This window comes from Dryobates pubescens, chromosome Z (genome assembly GCF_014839835.1).
Source record: "Dryobates pubescens isolate bDryPub1 chromosome Z, bDryPub1.pri, whole genome shotgun sequence".
Taxonomy (NCBI): Eukaryota; Metazoa; Chordata; class Aves; order Piciformes; family Picidae; genus Dryobates; species Dryobates pubescens.
The window spans coordinates 106466506-106483329 of NC_071657.1; the positions used below are offsets into that span (position 1 = coordinate 106466506).

The 16824-nt window shown below is 36.0% G+C and overlaps 1 protein-coding gene across 1 annotated transcript in view; it reads left to right on the top strand.

Moving 5' to 3' along the window:
- Positions 1 to 16824, top strand: part of LRRK2 (leucine rich repeat kinase 2) — a 59604-nt gene that overhangs the window by 19709 nt on the left and 23071 nt on the right. Inside the window, exons 14-30 of the mRNA XM_054177929.1 lie at positions 83 to 216; positions 1420 to 1564; positions 1869 to 2008; positions 3163 to 3291; positions 3389 to 3559; positions 5263 to 5518; positions 5739 to 5924; positions 7279 to 7400; positions 8026 to 8095; positions 8538 to 8758; positions 9265 to 9515; positions 10775 to 10923; positions 11788 to 11881; positions 13396 to 13582; positions 13945 to 14126; positions 14653 to 14882; positions 15859 to 15986. Coding sequence (XP_054033904.1) covers positions 83 to 216; positions 1420 to 1564; positions 1869 to 2008; positions 3163 to 3291; positions 3389 to 3559; positions 5263 to 5518; positions 5739 to 5924; positions 7279 to 7400; positions 8026 to 8095; positions 8538 to 8758; positions 9265 to 9515; positions 10775 to 10923; positions 11788 to 11881; positions 13396 to 13582; positions 13945 to 14126; positions 14653 to 14882; positions 15859 to 15986 — 2795 coding nt within the window. The remainder of the gene's footprint in view (positions 1 to 82; positions 217 to 1419; positions 1565 to 1868; positions 2009 to 3162; positions 3292 to 3388; positions 3560 to 5262; positions 5519 to 5738; positions 5925 to 7278; positions 7401 to 8025; positions 8096 to 8537; positions 8759 to 9264; positions 9516 to 10774; positions 10924 to 11787; positions 11882 to 13395; positions 13583 to 13944; positions 14127 to 14652; positions 14883 to 15858; positions 15987 to 16824) is intronic.

A 16824-nucleotide genomic window follows, 5' to 3' on the forward strand; every position in this document is an offset into this window, starting at 1 on the left:
GTTGGGTTAATAATACTGGGTTAATACTAGTGAGAATACTAAATCTGTTATTCTGAGAATAGGCTGTTTTCCATTGTTGCAGATCCAAAGAGCAAGCACCAGAATGGTTCTTCTAGCGACATGGGAGATGCTGCTTTTGCACTTACAGTAAAAGTCATTAAAAGCCAGTGTCTATTGGAGGGAACTCACTCATTGGTGCTCAGTGCTTTGAACAGGGTATAGTTAAATCTTTATTCTAAAGAATTTTGTTACTGTTTTACACTTGCAATGGTGAATCACTTGTACATTTTAGTTTCACACTGATTTTTGTATTAGTTTGATAGAATTAATCTTCATTTCATTTATCATTTGCCTTAAAGGAGAAGCTAAAAAGTGAAAGTCTGAAGCAGACCCAGACAAAACAAAGAAAACACTGGGTACTTCGTGCAGCAAATTAACCTTAAATCCCAGTGAGAGGAAAAGTTTAACTTCATGGCCTTCATAAGAATCACACCTCTACAAGGTTTACAAGATTTGCATGACCACAATCAAAATGTAGCAATTCACAAATTTTTAGAAGTCTCTCAAGAATTTTAGGCTTGACAAATAGAAAATTTGTCTTACATTTGTTAAAAAGATACAGGATATAGGAAGTGAAATAATTTTTGCTTCAGAGTGTATTACAGTCTCTAGCGTTTTGTGACCATCCTGATTGCTTTTTGTGACCCAGCTAGTTTGTCTTGTGGGGTACTACACTATCAGCCAAAAGGGCTAAAAAGTAACATTTTAATGAGAAACTAGAGAGAGAATAAGGAGGAAGATGGGTGTTACTCCACTGAAACAAATTTGCATATTTGCAAGTCACTGTGACAGTTATGCATCCTTTCAGATCTAGGCCTCTTCTAGATTTCCTCGATCTATAAGTGAGAGAATATTAGGAAAAATAACTAAACCCAAAGCTTTTAAACCTTGATGAGGTGTGGTAATAGGTATGTTACATCATACCTTTATCTTTTCAGATTTCCAGTTGCCACTATGTTTATCAGTTATGCCCATTCTCAGATAACCCCTTTTATCTTCCCTTTTAACCACAAAGGAAGTACATTTTCTCACTCTCCTTGTCCTAGCAACATGGAGGTAACTCATGAATGGTTGTACCAAAACTCTGAGGGGAAAAAAAAACCAACACTCTGCATTAGAAAACTGGCTAGAGAATATTTTCAGAATCAAAAGCGGAAGTCTGGGGAGTTTATGAGCAGCTGAAAGGGAACATCTTTTAAATGATGGTTATTGTTATTTCTTGCCATATCAATTCATCTCACATGCTTTAAGAGAAACAATCACTTGTTCTTAAAGAACAAGTTTAAGAACAAGCAGCTCTTCTGTTGCCATTGTAAGCAGAACAAACTTGATCTGATATTATATTCATTTCTCCATTAGTTTATTGGAAATCCTAGCATTCAGAAATGTGGATTAAAACTACTTGCTTCTGTAGCTGAGTGTACTGGAGCACTAGAAATTTTAACCCAACAAGGTGCTACTGATACTGTGCTTCACAGCCTACAGATGTTTCCAGACGAACAAGGTAGGTAAGGTATTTTGTTAGGAGAGGGTAAATGGCATGGCAGGAGGGGTTGATTAACCACAGAAACTGTAACCTGACTATTACAGTCTTTACTACTGGATGTACTGCAAGTTACAAGGCAAGAAAAGGCTGCAGTACTGCGTAGCCCTCTGGTTCATCCACTTTGTAGTTGTGCCCAGCCCTGCAATAGCTTATGCAAATAACTTTCTGGAATATTAGTAATGAAACACTGCTTAGGTCACGGGTTTACTCCACTCAGAATGTCTGAATAATCAACAGTATTAATCTTACTTTTTTCTTCTAGACATACAGTGTTTGGGTTTGAGTCTTCTACGCTCTTTGATTACAAGAAAAAGCTTGTGTATTGCAACTATGCATGTCCTGTCAGCAGTTCTGGTTTCTACGTTGCGGAGATTTAAAGAAGTCACTGAAATCCAGATGCATGTATGAGTTATTTCTGCATACAAAGATATAAGCAAAAGGCAAAACCTTAAAAACCTATTTTAATCAGTTTGGTTTGATTTTATCGTAATTACTAGGTTGTATAAGCCTTTGTAATTAAACCAACGTATTTGCTGTAGAAATGGCTTTCTTGGAGAGGGATATTCAGCCCAGAATATGTAAGCATAGGTGCAGGTGTTTATCTGAGATTTCTGAGATCTGCAAACTGGAGCAAGTATCTCAGTCATGGTCCATCAATCAGTCATTCTATGACCATGAACTGTCATTATAGTACTGGCTGCACTTCTTTGAAAAGTAATAGAAAATAATTTTGTTCCCACACCTGTCAACAGCAATGTTTAGTGTAGGAATGCTGTATTTAAGAAGGATGTTATGGTTTATGGTGTCAGACTTTGGATCTACTTCTAGGTATGGAAGTAGAGTTCTTATTCTGCAAATGCGCCTTCAGTCCTCCTCATGTGAAAGTTCTGTTTTCTCTACTTGAGAAGCTTTCCCTGTTCATTGCCAGTGAAATCATCTTCCTGAGGAAATTCTGTGCTTCTGTACTTTCTGTTCTTTATTGCTGTTTTTCACCCAACCCTTCCAAGTTCAGCTTAGCAACCAACATGAAATCAAAATGGGGTGGAAGTTACTTACAGTGATGTAGCTTTGGACAAAGAGTCTGTAATTTACCCTGTTCAGCCTTCTAAGTGAACTTGCAGAATGGGGTAATTTTATATTTTCATTTAGTTTTTCAATATCCCTATAAAGTTTTTTGTTTAGCCTATATATATTTTTCATCCCATATCCTTAGGAGGAGATTGTTTCCTCTGTATGTTTTCAGGAAATCACGAGTGTGTTTGTTACTGCAAACAGGATGTTGTTAGATATTATGGTTCATAATTTGGCCTTTCAGAGTTCAGTTAATATCTGTTTAAGCAGCTCAGCTAAGCAAGCATGAAACTCCAACTATATGAACACTGGGTCACCTGGTATTTCTGCCTTCTTTCCTCTTCTCCAGTTCATTAATTATTGCATGTTTAGAAGCAAGGAAAAAAACTGTGCACATCTTTTCCTTGGAAGGGGATTTTGTTGCATGGCCTTTTTTTAAATGACATCACACTCTACTTATTTCAGTCTTCTCATTTTTTTCTTAGGGATTTCATGCAATCTTGTCAATTCTTTGCTTGTCACCTTGTTTTGCAAAGCTGCTGCTACATGAATCATTTGACACAGTAATTTTCTACCAGATGTCTCAGTGTTTCACTGACCAACGAAATCGACAGGTATTTTCTCTCTTTTGACAGCTACAGCTGAAAATTTTTGTGGTGGTTTTTTGGTTTTTTTTTTAATCCTAACTGATTCTTGTGTCTTCTCATTCAGTTCCAAAGCCTGTGTTGTAAATGTTTTGCTAAAATAGCTGAAAACGATGATTTAAAAAATATGATGCTGGAAAAGGCATGTACTGAGTGTAATAGTATTATGGCTGAATGTTTGCTTCTGCTGGGAGCTGATATCAATAAGAAGACAAAGACAAACTCTTTGATTTATCAGGTAAACACAAGAGTTTTGTTGCTTTAAAATTTGTTCCTTTTTCTTTCCACGTAAAGATAGATTTAGCAGAACACAGCAGTAATACCCAGTGTAGTCGGTGAACTGGGTGGTGTTAGGCATTGCTACTCATAGTGACATCAGGCTCAGTCTCACATTCATTAAAACACCCTTCACTTTATTGAAGCTCACAGTGTCTCTGTCACCTACTTTGTGCCTACACTACCAGTTTGGTTCTGACACAAGTTCACTTTAAGAGTCCACATTTCTGATTGGTTACCCTGTTCGCATGCAAACTGGAATTCAGTCAAGTACTGATTTAGCCTTAGCTTTGGAGTATTTTTGAGGGAGAAGTTGTAAGCTTAAGCTTTGCAAACTCCCAGTCATTTGTTTTTCCTGAACTAATCAGGCACAGTTGGCATTAAGCCCGTTAGAGCCCAGTCCATTAACTGATAGTCCAAATTCAGATCTTTCCAAGCTTTGTAAAGCCAAAGTATTGAGGGACCAGCAGGCAGCACTGTACATAGTTAGATTTCAGTGTGCTTAGTTCCTCTTTGTTCTTGACCTGCAAAGAAGACTGTTTAGAATGCCTGCCCTGGAACTGTGGATTTTTTTTACATTGTGTTGCACTTCAAGATGAATATAGTCATCAGCTTCTATGCTGATTTTACTGTTCTGGTGGAGTTCTGACTTTTTAGCAATACAGCTAAAGCAATATAATATCTTGTAATGCCTTCAATCACAGTAGTTGCAGAGAGCTTTATCCTAACAGTGGCCACATCCAGAGCATCAACTATTTGACATACATTTATGTCTTAAATAAGGCCAGGCACAGACATCCTATCTGCATTCAGCATTGCCATCAAAGAGGCTGCTCCCACCTGCCTGTGGGTGGTCCCTGCTAAATGTGAATGCCTTTAAGATTTTTGAGAAACAGCGAGTATGAGCACTTCTTCATTTTCCTTCAGTGACAAAGTTTTAAACGCATTCTGAGAGAACCTCACCAGTACTGCCCAAAGTAAATAGGAAGTACTTAATTTTGACAAAGCTGGCTGAGTGAATAAAGCACAGCTGTGTTTGGAATTTACCATCCATTCATGGAGTCTGAAGTAGGCAAATCAGTGTTAGCAAACCACAGTGGAAATAGTCAAGTAACTGGAAGTATTTCTGAAAAATATTTGTAACATTTGCATTGAACACTGCTCTGTGTAGCAGTGGAGGCTGAGAGACTGGAAGGGGTAAAGCTGATGACACCCAGGAGACCTGAGTTCCTTAGCCCTAGCCAAGGCTTCATGAGTCTCACTGTTGTTGCTTGTTCATCTGATATCCAGATGATATGCCAAAATAACCCCCAAGTGTCTTTTTTACATTGAACAGATAAATAAATGGAGTTGATCACATGCAATAACCAAACTACCTAAATTACCATTCATTTTTGACTGGAAATTGTGTAAACCTATGCAGAAATTACAATTACAGAACTCAGGCCTGTGTTATATTTTGGGCAAAGATTTCAGGAAGATGGGAGCTGGTACTTGAATGTCCTACGCAGACGTGTGCTCTGAGGGATAGGAAACTATGTAATTGAAAAAGAGATATAATCATACAAGTACAATGAAAGTGAATTTGAGACAAGTCACTTAATGCAACCTGAGCTGTTGTTGGAATGCCTTGTATACATTATTTTAATTGCTTTTCTTTGTTAGGTTTGTGAGAAAGGAAATAATCCTGAATTGGTGGAATTGCTATTAGCCAATGGTGCTCGAGAGCAGGATATTCGGAGTGCGTTAACTGTCAGCATAAAGAGAGGGGATAGCCAAATCATCAGCTTGCTTTTAAAGAAGCTTAGCCTTGATGTTGCCAACAGCAGTATATGTCTTGGAGGATTTGGTATTGGGAGACTAGAACCTTCCTGGCTCATTCCTTTGTTCCCAGATAAAAGTACCCCATTAAGAAAACAAAGTGAGTATATATGGAATTTACTATACAAAATGTGTTAATGTCTCTTGATGATACTCTGTAATGGTTTTTATCAAGATCTTCTGTTGAAGATCTCTTCCTATATTCATCTGATTATAGAAGGACTGTCAAACCATGAAAACAAATCAAGATACTGGTTTTTTTTTAAGCTATATGGATTTCTTGGAGAATATACTATCATTTTGGCTTCTTACACATACAGGTGCAGGCTCTGCACTGGCAAGAATGGTGCTTAAATTCCAGATGAAGAGTATTTCAGAGGATAGATCAAGAGCCTCCTCTGATCTAAACTCTGAAGATGGAGTGGATAAAAACTATGATTGGAATTTCATTTCTGACCCATTAGTGGACACTGTTTTTCCTTTGAGTGATGATATTGATAGTGAAGGTAAATGCTTTGCTTTTCTTCTTATAATTCAAATCTGCTGTTACAGGGCTAGAGTATAAGAGTATAGCCATAAATCAGTTGTTTATTTGAGATAAAACACTTCTCATTAAAAATATACTGTTTTCTCAAAATTTGCTTGTGGTAACATTAGAGAGCAGTTTACAATGAGTAAGTCTGTGCTTTATCTACAAAATTGGGACTTCAAGGTATTTTATTCAGTTATCTATTTATAAAAAGTTCTTCATGCATTGTTTCATGTAGAAAGAAAGAATGGGATTCATCCCTGTAACCAATCTCCCAATTTAGATATTGATTATTCTGATGTCTATTTATGAGCTGTTCTCAGATGCTGCCTTTACAGTAAAAAGAAAATGCTTCAAGAGCACAGTTTGCCTCATGAAGTCAGGTGCATTGTGATCTAAAAATCCCTGTTCCCTTGGTTGTCAAATAGGTGGAACAAGTTCTGTCCCAAAGATACCTTAATTAATCAGTAGGTGTAAATGACTAGTCTGCATTCAGTCCAACATTATTCTTGGTAACCATGTCAAGAAATCTAAATGGCCTTGAACTTACAGGCCAGCATTTCTCCCTGTATCAGTAACGTAAAGACATGAGCAAAGGAGCTCCATTTACAACATACCTTTTGTTTGTTCAGATGTTGCTGCTGTTTAGAACTGTTGAATGCTTAAAGTCATCACATATGATTAATTTCAGATTGATCAGAGAATCCTAGTGATTTTTTTGGCACTACTTTGTTCTTTTATTTTGCATCATTCAGCACTATTTTTCATTTCTTTAGGGCAATAACACAGACTTGTACTATTAATAGGTGCTATTCGTTGTCCACGTAGAAAAGATGTTTAGTCACATATAAACTAAATGGTAAAGCAATTTTAGCTTCACTAACAGGAGTGCTTTTTAGGAGTCTTAAAAGTAGCTTTGAGAAAAGGGTCCAGAGAATCCTAAATCACCAAAGCATTTGATGTTTTATTTTCAATAAATGTAGGAATGAAATTTAGCTATTAAAATACAGACTTTTTCTATTTTGAAAAGTTATTTGCACTGCAGTAGCAGAAGGCTGTGTTACAAAGAATGTCATAATCTCAACCTGTTGGAAATTTTAAATCATGCAACATCAATATAAAATGCTGCAGGTCATACCTGGAGCACGTGAGGTTTGTATGGCCCATGTACTCTTAAAACAAGTTGACAACATTCTTGGCATATCACACACACAGTTATCCAGTGTGCTTTTGAAATGTCTCTCTCCTTTGTCTAATAGTTGAGTTATGAGCCTCATCTTTAAATACATTTTCTTACTTATTTGTCCTTCTGTGATACTGTTTTGTACTAGGAAGTGAAGGTTCACTTTTTACAAAAAAGAAGTCCAATTCCATTGCAGTTGCTGATTTACATTGTAGAGAAACAGTCTTTCAAAGAGGTTCTCCTACTTTGCCGCGACATTCCTACTCTGTGGTAAGTCAGATCTTTATTTTTCCTGGCTTTTTATGTTGCTTACTGCAAAAGTGTTAGTAGCCAAGTGTGGTGGGCTGAAATTACCCCCCAACATAAAATTGCCAGGCCGGCTCAGCTGAAAGCAAATGAAGCTGTATTACAAGCAGAACTACAATCTAGAAATATGGAATGCAATGAATGTGTACAAAATATACAATATTTACATGTATTTGCAATGTACAGACAACACAAGTACCCCCCTGGACAAAACCAGGGGGTTACCAACAGCTTCCTCCTCTTCCCCCATCTGTACACAGGACAAGAGAAGAAGGGAGAAAAGCAGAGAGTCGTTTGTTAGTACTTAGCCACAACAAACAATGCAGCTAAGGTCAGCAGCAGCTAAGCAAAAGCCAGCTAGTATCTGCCAGAGTGAAAGAAGCCAAAAAGAGGGAGAGTTAGTTTACAAATCTAACTCTATGTCAGATTTCAGACCAATAGAATTCTTTAGACCTTACCATTATTTTTCTTTTTGCATCCAATAGTAATTTATTTACATTCTATCACTTTATGATCTACTGAACTGAGATAATTTTGAATATCTGCACATATCCATAACTGTTTTTTGTTCTCTTCTGGGGTTTTCCAGGGACCTGGCTCAGACTATGAACCATTAATGAAACATAGAAGAAAATTCTTGCCTTCAGATGAATCTCTCAGTAAGTAATTATACAATTTAACATACAGAACAGATTTTTCTTCCTTAATACTTTCACAAAGCATAGCATGAAAGGATTTTAGTCTGATTAGATATGTTTACAAAGAGGATACATTGGGAAATACTATAGTGGAATATTTAGGGTTTTGATTTTCTTCTTGGTTTCACAAATAATTTATGTACCACTAAACAGTCAATGAAATGTCATGAGTGGCCTTACTGGCTTTCAAAAGTTACTTCTGTTCCATAATACCTGTGTCCATCTCTTCTCTACTGTCTTACAAATTTCTGTCTCTTCATAGAAATCTTCATGAATTTGTGTCTTACCCAATATCCAAAGATTCAGAGTCTTCTGCATCTTAAGATACCAGGTTGATTGATCTTAATTTTAATTACGTGATAAATTAAATCATGCTGTTTTCCCCATGTTTTTGTTTTAATAGAAGGCATCTCAAAACTTTCACCACATATCAGACCATCAGACAGTCTTTCTTCACTGATCTCAGAGAAAGAATGTATTAAATCACTAGATCTTTCATCAAATGAGCTGGAGAACATTGATGCCATCAGCCAGAGTAGCTGCTTAACTAGTCATCTGGAACATCTTGAGAAACTGGAGCTCCACCAAAATGCTCTTACAAACATTCCAGAACAACTATGTGAAGTAATTCTGCATAATTTTATGAAATCGAAATCAGTTACAATAAATTGTTTGTCTCTAGCAGTGTACCCGTAACAATACTACTCATGAATATAGGTCTATACGTTCGCATGCTTCATACATTCACTCAATTTTCATTCAGTGGATTTATGTGCAGCTAGAAATGCGTGTGCTTTCTTGGAACTATTTTTAAGTAATTTACTGTAGAGAGCTGCTTTGGAACATGTTATGTAGAGTAACATAATAATGTAAAAGGAACTGATAACAGCAGGCAATTCATATCTCTTAAATTTTATAAAATTGAGCTAATTTTGAAGAATGCTTTATAATTTATTCTGTAATAGAAATATTTCAGGTTACATTGGTATGATTGCTATTTTCCACTGTTTTTCCTAGTGACAGAAATAGATAATTAAATTAACTAGTTGTATAAAATACAGGTTGCTTTGAGACCTATAAATTCATACTTTCGTTTAACCTTTTAACAACTAATTATCTTTTTCTTTCAGAACTTGAAATGTCTGAGTTACTTGGATTTGCACAGTAACCGATTTACTTCATTTCCAATTCATTTACTGAAAATGAATTGTATTGCAAATCTTGATATCTCCCGAAATGACATTGGACCTTCTTTTGCTTTGGATCCATACCTCAGATGTCCAACTCTAAAGCATCTTAATCTTTCATACAATCAGCTGGTTTGCACTCCTGAATTTCTTATGAATGTTGCTGAAAATCTGGAACAGCTGTTAGTAGAAGGGTGAGGAGCATTTGTAAATGCCTGTAGGATAACAGACAACAAAAAATAACGCATTTGTCATCCAGAATGATGACTGTTGTAGCATGGAAAGGATCGTTTAGTCAGCTGTGAAATACCAACATTAGCTTCCAAATGTGTAAATTGTTGTCATTTTCAGTGTCATTTTACAGAAGAATATCTGTGGGACATGATAGAATCTAACAACATTGCAGTTTTAATAATATACTGAAAATGAAGTTCAGTGTTTTTCCCACTGCCACACCATTCATCCACTGGAGTGTGTTGTGTAACATATTCAACTAGGTTTTCTGAATGCAAAATACATTTTCCACTGTATTTTGTACTCACCAAAGGTTTTTTGGAGGTATGATTTGTGGAATTGCATGTACTACTGTGGATATATTTTAAATAACAGAGCAGAGAAAGTACATAATTTTTTTTTTTACCAGCACTTTCAGTTATAGTTGTTGGTGAGTAAGATAATTCATACCTACATGGAATTCTTAAGAATGCTGTTATTGATAGCTCTCTTAACTGCAGATAGCTCATTCATCTCCCATAATTTATTTTAAATAAGGTGATTTTTTTTTTTTTACACAAATTCACACAGAATAAAGACAGCAACATATGTAACTAAAGCAAGCAGTATTTAATATGTGAATCAGATTTGTAAAACCAATATTTTAAATCCAAAATCCTGTTGCATTTCTTCGTTAACTGTATTTTAAACTTCACTAACAATATTACCCTTGAAAAACAGCGCTGCATAGTTCTTTTGTTTCTATCTTTTTAACTCTGGTGGTCTCGTTCCCAGATAAATCATTTGTAACATTATACACTTGTCCTGAAGCACTTCCCATATGTGGAATGGTGTTCTTTCTTTTTTATCTTTTTAGTGTTCTATAATCATGCTGTGATTGTAATCCTGCAAACATTTATCTTTAGTAAACTACTACTTATAAACGCAACAGTCGCTTGTGTGGGATTGAGCTGCAGTGTGTAATCAGGAAATGACGCCTTGTGGCGCATTCTGACATTTGCTTTCCAAATCGAAACAGTATCAGTCACGTTATTCCATGTTGACAGATGTATCAGTATTTTTGCTGACTGACCATTCTTTAATACAGATTCAAGTCTTATTTTTGGTTTACCATTGTAAGTATAGCATTGTCAGCTCAATAGCCTTTACTTTCACTTTTTAGCTAATACATTCAGAATAAAACATGGATTCTGGTTTTTTTTTTTCTCTTGTTACATAGAAACAAAATTTCATGCTTAGCATCACCCATATGCTTGAAAGAACTGAAAATTTTAAACATTAGTAAGAACAATATTTCATCGCTTGCTAAGAATGTCTTCATGGGTTGTACAAAACTGGAGCAGTTGAACGCCAGGATGAATGCTCTGGGTAAGTATATGTGAAAACAGATGGTTTCTTCTAGAAACCATGCCAAGTCACAGAATTCTTCATTCAGTAGTATTTGGAGTCCTGGGAGAACAGAAAAGGAGAATACCACAAATGGTAGCTTGTATCATCTACTGAAGTATAAAACCAAGATAAAAATGGTTCAGTGAACTAGAGATCCTACATGTTGTTGGGGAAGGTTCAAGGCAGAGGAAATTGTTCAAAGTTAGCTTGCAAATCCAGTACTAATACAGGTTTAATACTGTACTAAAATACACATCATGTAAACATCTGGAGTTCTATATGAGAAATAGTGTGGCCAGCAGAACTAGGGAAGTAATTATCCTCCTGTACTTGGCACTTAAGTTTGCATCTCAAATACTGTGTTTAGTTCAGAGCTTCAAGAAAGTCATTGAGATACTGGAGTATGTCTAAAGAAGAGCAACAAAGATGGTGAGGGGGTTAGAGCACATGTCTTATGAGGAGGTAGTTTAGTGTGGAGCAAAGGAGACTGAGGTGAGACCTTACCACTGCAATGACATGAAAGGATGTTGTAGTGAGATGGATGTTGTTGTCTTGTTTGGACACAAGGAAATGGCCTCAGATTGTACCAGGAGAGGTTTAGGTTGAGTATTAGGAAAACTTTCTTCACCAAAATTGTTGTCAAGTGCTGAAACAGGCTGCCCAGGGAAGTGGTGAGTCACCATCCCTAGAGGTATTTAAAAGGTGTATAGATGTGATGCTGTGGGACATGATAGCAGACTGACCTTTTTAGTCTGGCTTTGATTCTAGAAAAATCTAGTCTTAGAAATAATTTAAACAATTCTGAAAAGTAATAGGATTAACCTCTTTTTTTTCCTGCTCTAGAAATAATACCTGACTTGTCATCCAGCATAACAAGCTTAAAATTATCCCAGAATCGCTTTATTAATGTTCCAGAAGCAATTCTGCTTTTACCACAGTAAGTTATTTTAATTATTGACTCTAATGTCAAGTTCTTGGTGAAGAAAATTTGATGGTAAGACCCTTTGCTAATCATGTTTTAACGATTTTCAGGAAATCCACTCTAGTAGGTTAAATCCAAAAAAAGTCATATTTTCTTCATTCTGAGGAATTCTGCTCCTTAGATTCAGATCATTGCTATTGAAAATTTATTGCTTGACTGCTGAAGCTGACAATTCTTGCTGAGAAGACCAGAATGAATTATTTAGTATTTTATTGAATTTAGTACTTTATTGAAACCAACAATAAAAAGATAGTTTCAATTTTGCCTTTTCAACAAGTTCTGCAGACTTTTACAAAAGGCTACTGAGATTACATTTTCACTTCCCAAATATCACAAGATATTTATGCTCAAAGAATGACACTTCCTCTAAATGGAATTGTGATAATGATGCATGTGACATTTATCTTGCTATACCTTCAAAGCATTATTCGTGTGAAAATCAGACTTCTGCTTTTTTTTGTAGAAGTTACTGCCCTTAACAGGTCACTAGAATCAGATTGTGGACAAAATGCTTGCAAGGGGTGATCGGATCAGTGTCAGATCAGTCATCTGATAGGTGTGTGTAGATGTGAGTGCTGCTGGCACCACGAGCACATCAGTATTAACGTGACATTACACTTTCAGCATGCTAATGGCTTAATGGCTGTATTAAAAATATGTGACTTTCCCAACTCAGACAAATCGGTAAGAAGTCATGGTAATTTTTATTGCATGCTTCATGTTCCACAGAAATATAAACAGCGTATTTGTCCAACAGATGATTTACAGAAGTTAGATGTTCTTTTTTTATGTAATTCTTGAATGTGGTGTAGTTGAACTACAGAATTTATGTACATGCATGGATTTACAAACATACATTCATAGAAACATTCTGATAAGAGTGATGTGTCCATAACATCTTAAGTTAGTCTCCCAAGTTAGGAACAATAGAGAGAGTAGTTCATATCACCTAGTTTGGCTTCATAGTTTCTAAGTGGAATCTTGGGTTCTAGCAAGTTGATGATACCAGGATGTACTCCATTGCCCTTTTTTTTTTGTTTCTTAATTTGAAATCTGTACGAAAGCATGTGAAAATACGTATTAGTATTATTTTATTCATGTCTTCTACTTATCTGAACAAAGCCATGCATTTCTGCAAATCATAGAAAGGAGGAAGTGGACTGTTACTATTATATGTGATTATTTAATTTACTGTGTGAAATACATACATACAGTACAGTGTGTGTGCTTACTTTCATGGCCAAGCAATTTTATTCACAAATGTATTGAAATAATACCATATTTTCCAAGGTCATGAAAACCTGCTTGTATCATCCTAATTACTTTTCTTGTAGTAATAATTCTCCTTCTTCTATCTACATTTTCTGTTCTGTAAACCATTTGCTTATTTATTAAAAATGGATATAGTTTGAGTTGATTTTATTTTTTTCTTTTGCTAACTTCTCTCTTTATTATTTTCATGTTTTTAGTTTGCGATCAGTAGATTTAAGCCAAAACAAGATCATAAACCTGCCTGGGCCAATGCACTGGAAATCATTAAACTTGAGGGAGATGTTATTTAACCATAATGAAATAGGTATCTTGGACTTGAGTGAAAAAGCATGTGCATGGTCTAGGCTGGAAAAGCTACACCTGTCCCACAACAAGTTAAAGGAGGTAAAGTGTAAGATTCTACGTAAAGAAAACTAACTTTCGAATGCAGCTTTCAATATTAATTTGATTTTCATGTCACTTCTGATATCATTGTAAATTCTACTAGTAAGTGCAAATAGTACTTCTTGTGAATGAGAATCACCATATTAAGCTCCTCTGTCAGGAATTTGTCACATAATCAATTTGTATAAAGAATTCATTATGAGGTCTTCTGTCTATTATTGTGGGATATTAGGCATATTTATTCAAACTAAGTTAAATTACAGCAGCGAGAAATAATATCTGATTTTGTTAAATGTTTTGTTTATTCATGTTCATGCATTTTTCTAAACATTTAATTGCCCATTAAATGCTCTTTTATTTAGATTCCTCCTCAGATTGGCTTCCTAGAGAACTTGACATCTCTGGATGTGAGTCATAATCCTGATTTGAGGTTCTTTCCAGATGAAATGGGAAAACTGTCCAAAATCTGGGATCTTCCTTTGGAAGGACTCCATCTTAATTTAGACTTCAAACATGTGGGATGCAAAGCCAGAGACATTATCAGGTTGATTGCTTTACTGTTCTTGACTATTCTGATTTTCTTTGAATATGCGGTAAACATTAAGAAAACAAACATCATTCTGAAAAGATGTGCCTGTGTGTCATATGAAATTCAGCATGCTACTCTGTGGAAGGCATCATTTCACATTGTATCATATATAACATATCATTTCATACCAGCATACACACAGTGATTTAGATTATAATAGTATTACTTCTTGAATTTGAGGCTTCTATAAAGCATGCAGTAAATGGTGCTTACCAACTATTTCTAACATGCGCATCATGTTCCCAAATGCATTGCACAGAGCACATTTCTGGGCAATTACAAAACAAACCAAAAAGGAGAACATATTCTGAATTTATTTTAACTTTAAAATTGGAAATTTGAATGTTAAAATCCCAGTAACGCCAAACAGATTATTGAAAAAGTGAAGAAAATTGCAGGGCTTTTGATTTTTCTTGGCTCTTGAGTTCTCTTGATATTTTTCTTACACATTTTGTGATTTCTATAAACTTTTTTATGCCAGATTTCTTCAGCAACGACTGAAGAAAGCTGTACCTTATAACAGAATGAAGCTCATGATTGTTGGAAACACTGGCAGTGGGAAAACTACCCTGCTACAACAACTAATGAGATGCAAACGAACAGAATTGGGTTCTCCAAAAGCTACAGTAGGCATTGATGTAAAGGATTGGATCATCCAAGGGAAAGGCAAAATGAAGAAAGAGCTTATATTAAATGTGTGGGATTTTGGAGGTATATTAAGAGCTTATTGTCTTTTACTTACTGTCTTTTCTGACACATTAATGCGTTACTTAGAATCAGCCTGTGAAATCTGGAAAATTTGGGGCAGTAGAATCATGCAAACATACAGCAGAAATCCAGTGAATTCCATAAATTCGCAGTTAGTCTCTCAATTTTAATACAAAATCTCATTAATTTCTCATTACCAAATGTGTTCTGACCATTTGTTTCAACCATGGCATTCTAGAACTGTCATTTCAGAATAGTAAGAAACTGCTTGTAATCACTAGAACACTCATCTTCCATTCAACTCTCTCTCTCCCCCTGTTTTAGTCTGGGTGGGTTGGTCTGTCCAGGTTCTACAGTATCACCGTTTCATTTGGTCACAGAAAACAAAGTGCTTGGGAGGAGCCTTTGAACTTCAGATTTTCAGAAAACTTTCGAAGGTTAGGGAACTCCAGAAGCATTTCTAAAATTCAAGGGGTACATTATGCTGTCGAAAAGTTACTCTTTAAACATAGGTCTGTGATAATTTAAATACAGTCTACGTCACAATGGATAAGCACAAAACAGCCTTCAAGCTGAATGTTCAGTTTCTGTTGCGATTTTAAGTGCTTAATCATGTGAAGTTAGGAGTCTTATTTTGAAGGTGCTGAAAGGACAGGAGAAAGGGAAGAAAGAAGTATGGAGTGAGGGAGAAACTGAGTATTGGAGTTTTGAAAGAATTATGACCTTTCAGATTCTTTGCAGCAACCATGTTTATCCAGCTGCTAAGTCTTAACACTTCTTGATTTAAAAGTAGCTTATATATTTCAACATCATGACACAGCCAATGAGCTGTCACAAGGTACCTATTAAAAACTCATTGTTATTACACATTTCCTCTCAATTTAGATACAAGCATTAATTTCCTTTTTGGATTGCCTTTTTGTGATCTGAAGACATTCAGTAAGGGAAGTACTAAACAGTGAAAATTTCTTACCATTAGGGCAAGAAGAGTTCTACAGTACCCATCCTCATTTTATGACCCAAAGAGCTTTATATCTTGCTGTTTATGATCTCAGCAAAGGACATGCAGAAGTGGATGCTATGAAGCCATGGCTTTTTAACATCAAGGTAAGACACAGATATGTATAGAATGGAATTCCACTTTCCGGAGACTTGTCAATGAATGGCAAATGAACCAGAAATACTTTCAGATAGGGGAAGAGGAAAGAAGTCTTCAGCTTAATATATAATAGGTTGGCACAAGAGCTAAAATGTGTATTGGGTATGAAAATATTCGTAGATATACAAAGAGATGATCAGTACCTTTTTGTACATAAAATGGTACAGAGTGATGTACAAAAGAATTGTATATTTTGGTGATAGTTTGGTAAAAATAAGAAATGAGTTGCATTAAAAGGACTGACCTGCTTTGTCTTTTACACTATTGTAAATTCTGGGGAAATCAGAATTTGACTAATTTAAAACTGACTAGATGCACATCTGAAATCACGCTGTTAAGTGTGTGCTTAGCATCCTATTGTTAATAGGAATGATTCCAAGACTGAACTAGGAAAATGAATCTGAGAATCTTGTAATTTGCTCAAACTGCTCACCCCATGGTGAATTTAGCCTGGAGAAGAGGAGACTGAGGGGTGACCTTATTACTCTCTACAACTACCTGAAGGGAGGTTGTAGACAGACGGATGTTGGTCTCTTCTCCCAGGCAGCCAGTACCAGAACAAGAGGACACAGTCTCAGGCTGCGCCAGGGGAGGTTCAGGCTAGATGTTAGGAAAAAGTTCTATACAGAAGGAGTGATTGCCCATTGGAATGGGCTGCCTGGGGAGGTGGTGGAGTCGCCATCACTGGAGGTTTTCAGGAGGAGACTTGATGGGGTGCTTGGTGCCGTGGGTTAGTTGTTTGGGTGGTGTTTGATTGGTTGATGGGTTGGACGCGGTGATCTTGAA